Consider the following 9,697-nt stretch of genomic DNA (forward strand, 5'->3'; position numbering starts at 1 on the left):
GGATTGATTTTATAGTTAACAGAGGTAAAGGGCATTCATCTGCATTTTCACTTTCTAATGCATCTCTCTCATATTTAGAGAATGAGACTGTGACCAAGACAACTGAAAACAGTTGATTATTTTGTCTTCTTTGTTTTTTTTTTTTTTTTTTTGAGACAGAGTCTTGCTCTGTCGCCCAGGCTGGAGTGCAGTGGTGCAATCTCGGCTCACTGCAAGATCCGCCTCCTGGATTCACACCATTCTCCTGCCTCAGCCTCCCGAGTAGCTGGGACTACAGGTGCCCACCACCATGCCCGGCTAATTTTTTATATTTTTTTAGTAGAGACGGGGTTTCACCGTGTTAGCCAGGGTGGTCTCGATATCCTGACCTCATGATCCGCCCGCCTCAGCCTCCCAAAATGTTGGGATTACTGGCGTGAACCACTGCGCCCGGCCTATTTTGTCTTCTTAACTTGATTGGTAAATTAGCAAATGTAGTTAAAACACTATGTGGAATGTGGAGGAAAAAAAAGAACAGTCACAGCCTCTCACTGAAAACTTCTGGGTATCGATTCCAGCCTTCCATCTCTAGAAACCTTCCTGTTCATATGAGGTCTGAAAAAACATTTTCATTCCTTTTGGTTAACTAAATGTAGGATATTTTTGTTGTTACCATTTATAGCATGTATGAACTGCCATTTTTTTTTAAAAAAAAGCACTCCAAAGTGTAGTGTAAAATAACAACTGTGGAATTCAGACAGAATTCTATAGAAAAGGTTTATCTCTGCTGCATGAAGTCTGGGGCTTCAACTGGGGAAACTCAAAGGGCTGGTCTGTGGCTCAAATGAATGGGGGCTTGAATTATTTGGCAACCTCTTTGCTCACATGTCTGGCATGTCGGCCAGGATGGTGCAAAGGCTGGGCTCAGCTGGAGCTGCTGATAAGAATGCATACACATTGCTTTTCCGTGTGGACTGGGCTTCTCATTCTCATAGTGTAATGGCTGGGTTCTGAAAGGAAGAAGCCCAAGACAGGGCACCAGGAGAGTGAGAGCTCTTAGAGAGACAGGTGAAGCTGCGTGAGTTTTTGTGACCCAGCCTTGGAAATCACAGAATGTTACTTCTATTCTATTCCATTGATTAAAACAAGTATAGGCCTGCCCACATTCAAGGGAAGATGATACAGGTATTAAAGCAAACTAAATATGTCCTGAGAAGGACTCCGTACTTCTATATTTGAGTCCTTGTGGATGAATTGTAACCTAGCTTAATAGTCAGACAAAATTGAAAACCTATCTTAACAGTACGCACCTGTAACAATGGCTGAGTGTTGGCCAATCCCAGCGGCCATACCTGAACCACTCATGGACTGTTGAATGTTCAGACTGCATTCAAATATGGTTACACCTCAGGTTTCCTATCTCACTGTTTCTGTACCTCATTTCTGATTCCTGTACGTCACTTTACCTTTTTTGTCTATGAATTTGTTCTTACCACGAGGTACTCCTGCAATCTCTGTGAATCAGCTGTGATTCTGGGGGCTGCCTGATTCGAGAATCGTTTGTTGCTCAATTAAACTCCTTTAAATTTAATGCAGCTGAAGTTTTTCTTTTATCAGATGGTGTCAGAAGCAGGATCCCAAGCAGAGCTTCTAGTGACCTCCAGGAGCACTGAGTGAACACTCGAGGTACCAGCACTCGAGGACCCACTTGTGTCCATGGATCTCTCAGAGCGGCTCCGGATGGTGGGTAAGCTCACTCTCAGATTTTGGAGCTCCATGGATTTGCGTTTTGAGCTCTCTGAGTTTCTTTGAGCAAATTTCTAATCCAAACTGGGTTTGGAGTCACGAAACAAACTGGACTGGGTCCAGGAACAGATTTGATCTGGGAATTAACTGGTTTGGATCCAGGTAGAGGCCTCTTACATCTGACTGGGTCAGAAAGGAACTAGTAGTAAGCAGTAATATTGCACTGGTTATAATTTTGGCTTTTGAAAATTCACAGGGATTTTTGTGTTCTACCGCTTTGTTTCATTTTTCTTGTGTGCTTAGGTAGAAACAAAATTATTGGCTAAGTTAATCAAGAGAACCTGAGAGTAAAGTCAATATTTTAGGTAAGAATGGGATCCTTAATTTCTGGAAAACTGAGTTCCTTTTGGTTCATACATTAGGCCTTGGAGGCAGCGAAGTCTTATAGAAATGGCAAAACCTTACTAAAGATTTAACTTACAGTGGCACATTCTGAATGAACAGCAATGCATTGAAGTACATTTAAAAAGGAGGGTTCTTGGTAAAGTCCCTTTTGGCTAAGAACAGGTTTGGCACTACAGGATGTTAACTGCTATTCCTTTTGGAATAATCTGCCTTGCACTCTTTGCTGATGGCTGTGGGTGACATGATTCGGCGCGTACAGGATTATGGGACATGGGGAGCTTTTTCCTCCCCAAAAGGGGAATCTCGAGAGCTGATGGGATGGCTGGAAAAGATCCCTTTGCTACTGAGAAGCAGCCACCTCAACTTTTCAGTGTTGCTGCAATGGGTGGGTCTCTCTCTGGCCTCCCTGACCACTTCACCTTCCCCACCCTGCCGCAGACAGTGCTTTTCTCTCTCTCCTTTCCCTTTCCTATCTTTTCTGTTACTCAGGGCAACCATCTTGCCCAGAGACCACATGTTGAAACTCCTGGTCAGAGGTTGGATTAATGATGACGGGGCCCAACCAGGGGCAAATATAAGCACTGCCAGTTTGATATTGGGTGCTAAGCAGAGTGGCTAATGTTTATGTTTTATTGCACATATTTTACTCTGGCCAGAACAAAAAGAGATAATTTTCCTTTATGATGTGGCTTGGCCCCAGCATGATGGTGCGGCAAGCTAGGTCACTAGGGCTGCTCAGGGAAAGGGAAGCCAGAAGCCTGGGATGCTGGCAAAAGGGTAATTTTTTACCAGTCATATTTCTGGCGTCTCTCTCTTTGGGCAAATGGTTGAATGAATGGTAAAAATCACTGTTTATCTCTTCTGTAAAATTTTGATTAATGCAAAAAAGAATTCTGAAGCTAGCCTTAAACTGTTGTGTTTGTGCTATGAATTCCTCAAGATTCCAAGTTCGAGAGGGGCCGCCACGAGAGACCACTCAACACGGAGGTCACAGCAAAGAGACACTCTTTATTGCTAGCGCGCTAGGGTCCCCAGCACAAGAGGCCGAGAGACCCCGAACGGCTGTTGCACACTGTTTATAAAGGCAAAAACCACAAAGTCACACAGGGGGAGGTTACAAATTTAAACAGGGTGGGGTACAATAAGTTGATTGGCTCACACATTTGAAAAGGTTCAAGGCGCGAGGTTTGGAAGCAACTGATTGGTCTCTAATTATGGCCTGAGCCAGCTGTCCCACACTGGTTGGTCAGGGGGCTCACAGGCGGGAAGGGGTATTTCCTGGAAATGTTTTTCTACTTTGGTTCTTGGGAATGTGGGGGACACTACCCTGGACATCTGGTGTCCCTGATAGCCACACCCGGACCCGGACTCCTGTCCATCTGTTGACACACCCGGGTGGGGTACTGTCCATCTGGTAAATGTTTTTCTGACTTGTTTTTCTGAAATGTTTTTCTGACATGTTTTCCCAAAGTGTTTTTCTAGAATGTTTTTCTATTCTAATGGCTATGTTTTTCTAAGGCTTCTCATTCCCTCCTCTTTTCGTAACTTAGAGGCTAAATCTTGAGTCTCTTCGTCAGTTTTAACTGCCTGGTATTGCTGGGTTAGGATCATAGCATGTACTATGTTTAATCTATCTTTAATTAGGGCAAGCAAGCGGTTAAAAATGCAGGGCCCAAAAGTCAAAACAAGTATAAGCAAAATTAAGGGTCCTAGGATGGTAGAGATGAGGGTGCTAAACCAGGGGGATTGGTTGTACCAACTTTCAAACCAACTCTGTTGGGATTCTCTTTCTTTTTGTCTGTCATCTAGTCTCTTTCTAAGTTTTGCCATAGAGTCTTTAACTACTCCAGAATGATCGGCATAAAAGCAACACTGTTCTTTAAGGGCCGCACAGAGTCCGCCCTCTTTCAGAAAAATTATATCTAATCCCCGTCGATTTTGGAGTACTACTTCAGACAGGGAGGTTAGTGATTCTTCAAGTTTAGTAATAGAATGCTCTATGGTCCTGAGGTCTTCATCTACTGCTGCTCTGAGTTGCTGCAGGTGGTAGCTGCCACTCACTAGTGCTGCGGTTCCTGTCCCGACCCCAGCCGCTACCCCTAATCCTAGCGTAACAGCGAGGGTGAGGGAAACAGGTTCTCTCCTCATTCTAGTGAGGGATTTCTGCTCAAACTGGGATTCAAAAGACTCTGCAGTCTGATAATAAACTCGAGGCACAACTTGTACTAATATACAATAGTCTTCATTGCTGTTGAAGACAGCCGTGGACACACAAGGGGTAAGTCCAGTTTTGCAAGCCCACCAATCTGGCCCAGAGGGTATCAGATAGTGACTAGTTCTGGGTACTGTCAGGGTTTTATTACAGAGATGTTGGTGACTGGGGGGCACCCGGCCTATACAGGTTCCCGACCCTGACACTTCTGCTAGGGTAAGTTTCTTGTGCTGTTCCCATGCACACCCAGAATGACTAGTGGAGTTAGTAAAATTATTAATAGAGGCAATACCTTCATAGTAAGGGGGGCTCGAGGCCAGGCAGAGCCAGCAGGAGGTGGTGGATTCAGGCCTTGTCTGGTTCAGGGCGAGGTAAGCGCCTCTGATGAGGTTGAGGAGTCTATTGCTTGTTTCCGGGTCCGGAGGCATGCGGGTGGTCTCCCGGAGCGCCAATGGGGATTTGGATGGTGGGGGAGACGGGGAACCTGACTGAAGAGGCGCCTTTCTTGTTACAACTGAGTTCCCTGACTGAGAAGGTGCACTCCCTGTTAGAACTGGGTTTCCTGTCGGGGAAGGTGGGTTATTTGTCTGAGAAGATGCTGGGTCTGGTGCTCTTGGAGGAGACTGGGCACCGGCGGTCGGGGCTTTTTGCTGGCTCCCTGACTGAGGAGGTGCTCTCCCTGTTAGAACTGGGTTTGGTCCCACCGGGACTGCAGCGGGTACCGGGTTTACTAATAGTCTAATTTGGATGAGGATCCCCCATGCTGGCTTTTGGTATAAATTTAGGCCCCAAACTAGTCCAGTAGTCCAGCGGGGGTCTTTCTTTGCGACCTCTTCAAATTTTACTCGAATTAAGTTACAGTTGGTCGAGTACCGTTTCCTGGTACAGGGCTGGACAAAGGACATGGTTATGTACCAGGGTTGGGTTTTCCATTTCCATTCCCCATCATTAGTTGTTACACATGACCAACGTTTACAGAATAAGGACATTAGTCCTCCACAGGTACTTTTCATTGGTCCTGTCCTGAATCCTGGACAGACATAGAATCCATTCCGGCTTACGGATATTCTCCTAGCCTCTAGCCGATCTTGTTCTGTCTGATCAGTAATATAAGTTCCTAATAAGCCCCCCGTTGGTCCTGTGAAATGATTAATTTTGGGCAAGCCCTGGTGGTGCTTATCGGTCAGGGCTATTTTGTCTAAGTTAAAATATAGGTCAGGGAACCAGGTATTCAAAGGGGCTACGTGTGAAGTCTCGTTGAGGACTTCATGGTTCTCAAAATCAGTTATTTGCCAAGTCAATCGATAGGGTTGGTGGGGGTTGCTGCTTCCAATAACCCAGGGGAGGAAAAGAGTTAATAGTAAGCAAGGGGTTAGACACGGGAGAGTCTTATCTTGAGGGGGTCCCTGGAGCGATGAAGTCTCCATTTCTCAGGCGACACTGGTCCGGACACCTCCGGAGCTGCTTTCACGTGGGATGCGTGGATCCAGGCGGCGACCCCGTCAACTTTTACAGCAGTGGGTGTGGTGAGGAGGACGATGTATGGTCCCTTCCACCGGGGTTCTAGTCCTTGGGAGCGATGTCGTCTGACATAGACGGAGTCTCCCACTTGGAAAGGGTGACTGGTCTGTGGGTGTCCAGGCTGGTACAGTTCTGCCAGAGGAGTCCAGATTTGGGCTTGCACTGCCTGCAGCCCTTTCAGGCGAGCCTGCAAGTCAGTCTTAAGGTCAGAGGGGGAGTAAGAATCAAGTAAGGTTGACAAGGGAGGTGGTCCTCCGTAGAGGATCTCATAAGGGGTGAGCCCAAAGCGATTAGGCGTATTTCGGGCTCTCAAAAGAGCTAGGGACAGGAGACGTCTCCAATCTTTTAAGCCAGTCTCTAAGGTCAATTTTGTTAAGGTCTCTTTAATAGTTCTATTCATCCGTTCTACCTGCCCTGAACTCTGGGGCCTGTATGCACAATGAAGTTTCCAATTAATCCCCAGTATCTTGGCAAGTCCCTGACTTACCTGGGAGACGAAGGCTGGCCCATTGTCTGACCCGATTACCTTGGGAAGTCCAAATCTGGGGAAGATTTCTTCTAATATTTTCTTGGCCACTATGTGGGCCGTTTCTTGCCGGGTGGGGTAGGCTTCTACCCATCCTGAAAATGTGTCTACAAATACTAATAAATATTTATATCCTCCACTGTGAGGCTTTACTTCAGTAAAGTCCACTTCCCAATAGGTCCCAGGGCGGTTGCCCTGTGCCCTTATCCCCGCCGGGACTCGCGTGACCCCGGCGTTTACTTGCTGACAGGCCTTGCAAGCGAGCGTCACTTGCTCTAGAAGGGTACCAACCCTGGGGATTAAGAAGTCAGTCTTCTCAATGAGCAGTCTCAGTTTCTTGCTACTTAAATGTGTCCAAGCGTGCATCTGTTGCAGCATGGCCATGGCCTCTTTTTGTGGGAGGACTGTCTTCCCGTCTTTTTCCCAGTTTTTAGTCTCTTGGTTCTCTGTGGCTCCTAAGGCTACTGCCTCTTTCTGGTCCTCTGGTGTATAGGTATGGCTTGTGGGAGGGGGCATCTGGTCAGCCTTGCTGGTTTCTGAAACTAATGTCAATGTCTCTACTCTAGCAGCCTGCTTGGCTGCTTGGTCAGCTTGCCTGTTACCCTGGGCGACAGGGTCATGTCCTTTTTGATGTCCAGGACAATGAATTATGGCCACCTTCTTAGGGAGGAAGAGGGCCTTTAATAAGGCGATTATTTCAGCCTTATTCTTGATTTCTTTCCCTTCTGATGTTAGGAGACCTCGCCTCTCGTAAATGCTCCCATGAGTGTGGGCTGTGGCAAAGGCATACCGACTGTCTGTGTAGATGTTAGCCTTCTTCCCCTGCGATAGCTCTAAGGCCTTTGTTAGAGCAATTAGCTCAGCCTTTTGGGCAGAAGTTTCGGGAGGCAGTGCCTGCGCCCATATCGTAGCATGTCCATTTACTACCGCCGCCCCCGCCCTCCAGGTACCTGCGTCCATGAAGCTGCTACCGTCTGTGTACCAGGTGTGGTCCGCGTCTGGGAGTTCGTAGTCCTGGAGGTCTTCTCGAGTCCCGTGGGTCTCCGCCAGCACTTGTCAACAGTCGTGGGGACTCAGCGGGTCTTCCGGTACAGGTAGCAAGGTGGCAGGATTCAGAGTGACCGGAGGGCCAAAGCTGACACGGTCCGCGTCCAGCAGGAGGGCTTGGTAGTGGGTCAGGCGGGTGTTGGTGATCCAACGGTCCGGGGGCTGCCGCACTATGGCCTCCAAGGCGTGCGGGGTAATGACAGTCAAAGGTTGCCCAAGAGTCAACTTGGCAGAGTCTTTGACTAGCATGGCGGTGGCTGCCATGATGCGGAGGCAAGGAGGCCACCCAGCCGCCACAGGGTCCAGTTTCTTAGACAGGTAGGCTACTGGTCTCTTCCATGGCCCCAGTTTTTGGGTTAGGACCCCCTTGGCTATCCCCCTTCTCTCATCTACAAAGAGGGTAAAAGGCTTGGATGTGTCAGGTAGCCCGAGGGCTGGGGCAGAGAGGAGTGCCTTCTTCAGAGCTTCGAAGGCCTGTTGGTGTTCCTCTAGCCAGACAAAGGGGTTGCTCCCTTTGGTGAGGGCATAAAGGGGGGCTGCCAACTCAGCAAAACCGGGTATCCACAGGCAGCAGAACCCGGCAGTCCCCAGAAACTCACGCACCTCCTTGGGGTTCCGGGGTGGCGGAATGTGGGCTACTGTCTCTATCCGCCCAGGAGTGAGCCATCTTTTCCCTTCACTTAAGATGTACCCCAAGTAGGTTACCTTAGTCTGGCAGATTTGTGCTTTCTTGGCAGATGCCCGGTATCCTTTGTCTCCGAGCTCCTGGAGCAGGTGCCTGGTGCCTTGTAGACAGGCTTCTTTAGTGGGGGCGGCCAGGAGGAGGTCATCTACATACTGGAGCAGAGTCAAATCTGGCTGCTGGGTGCGAAAGTCAGTCAAGTCTCGGTGAAGGGCCTCGTCAAAGAGGGTAGGGGAATTCTTGAACCCTTGGGGAAGCCGAGTCCAAGTTAGCTGGCCTGAGATTCCCTTCTCAGGGTCTCTCCATTCAAAGGCAAAAAGCTCTTGGCTTTGGGGAGCCACAGGCAAGCAAAAGAATGCATCTTTTAGGTCTAGCACTGTATACCAGTTGTGATCTGGTCTCAAGGAGCTGAGCAGGTTGTAAGGGTTGGGGACTGTGGGATGTATGTCCATAGTCCTCTTATTAATTTCTCTTAAGTCTTGGACGGGCCTATAATCTTGGGTCCCAGGTTTCTTTACTGGCAGGAGTGGCGTGTTCCAAGGTGAGTGACATGGCCGCAAGACTCCTAATTCTAGAAATTTATTAATATGCTGCTGGATGCTCATACGGGCTTCCCGGCTCATGGGGTATTGCCTAATAGACACGGGCACCGCGGTGGGTTTGAGGTCAACTATAATTGGAGCCTGAAATTTTGCCAGTCCAAGTCCCCCTGTCTCTGCCCAAGCTTGGGGAAATTCTTGTAGCCAATTATCAGAAGGGCTGGTGAGGATAGGGGTCTCAAAGAGCCGATACTCATCTTGCACAGGCACAGTCAAAATCTGGATAGGCTGGCCATCCTCGTCCATTACCTGGGCCCCCCTTTCCGAGAAGTGTATCTGGGCTCCGAGCTTGGTCAACAGATCCCGTCCCAGAAGGGGATAGGGGCATTCAGGTACTACTAAGAAAGAATGAGTCACCATACCTTTTCCAAGGTCTACTGTTCGGTGGGTGGTCCGCTTGTGCAGCTTTCCTCCTGTTGCTCCTTGGACCCAAGAGGTGCGGGATGAAAGGGGCCCGTCTGCTGTTGTCAAAACTGAATGTTGGGCCCCGGTGTCTACTAGAAAGGTGGTGGGGCGCCCCCCTACAGAAAGGGTTATCCGGGGCTCGGGGGGTGCTTCAGAGCCCTGACGCCCCTAATCGCTGTCCTCTCCCAGGGTCAAGACCGGGGTGGGTTTCTTCCGGTCCTTAGGACGTTTAGGACAGTCTTTGACCCAATGTCCTCGTTCTTTGCAGTAGGCACATTGGTCCTTATCCACCTTCGGGCGCCTTTGCTCTCCCCGCTCTCTCCCTGGCTCTCTCCCTGGCCCTTTCCCTGTCACCACTGCCGCCAGGATTTTAGTCAAATGTCTATCCCTCTTACGATCTCGTCGATCTTCTCATTCCTCCTGTTCCTTTGCTAGCCTAGCTTCTTTCTCCTCAGTAGTTTCTCTTTTGTTATAAACTTTTTCTGCTTCTCTAACTAGTTCTTGCAGCCCATAAGTCTGAATCCCATCTAGTCTTTGGAGCTTGCTCTTTATATCTAGTGCTGCCTGATCTATGA

At 48.6% G+C, this 9,697-nt stretch overlaps 1 protein-coding gene across 1 annotated transcript; it reads right to left on the minus strand.

Annotated features, from left to right (window-relative positions):
* Window positions 1-3,119: 3,119 nt before the first annotated feature.
* On the minus strand, window positions 3,120-7,934 carry LOC129143603 (uncharacterized). Its single transcript, XM_054681559.1, has 2 exons — window positions 6,351-7,934; window positions 3,120-6,050 (listed from the first exon to the last, which is right to left on the minus strand). Exons 1-2 carry the CDS (start codon window positions 7,347-7,349, stop codon window positions 5,715-5,717), a joined length of 1,335 nt encoding a protein of 444 aa, XP_054537534.1. The 5' UTR covers window positions 7,350-7,934; the 3' UTR covers window positions 3,120-5,714.
* Between the last annotated feature and the right edge of the window lie 1,763 nt (window positions 7,935-9,697).

The sequence above is a fragment of the Pan troglodytes genome, chromosome 2 (genome assembly GCF_028858775.2).
Source record: "Pan troglodytes isolate AG18354 chromosome 2, NHGRI_mPanTro3-v2.0_pri, whole genome shotgun sequence".
NCBI classification, from domain to species: domain Eukaryota; kingdom Metazoa; phylum Chordata; class Mammalia; order Primates; family Hominidae; genus Pan; species Pan troglodytes.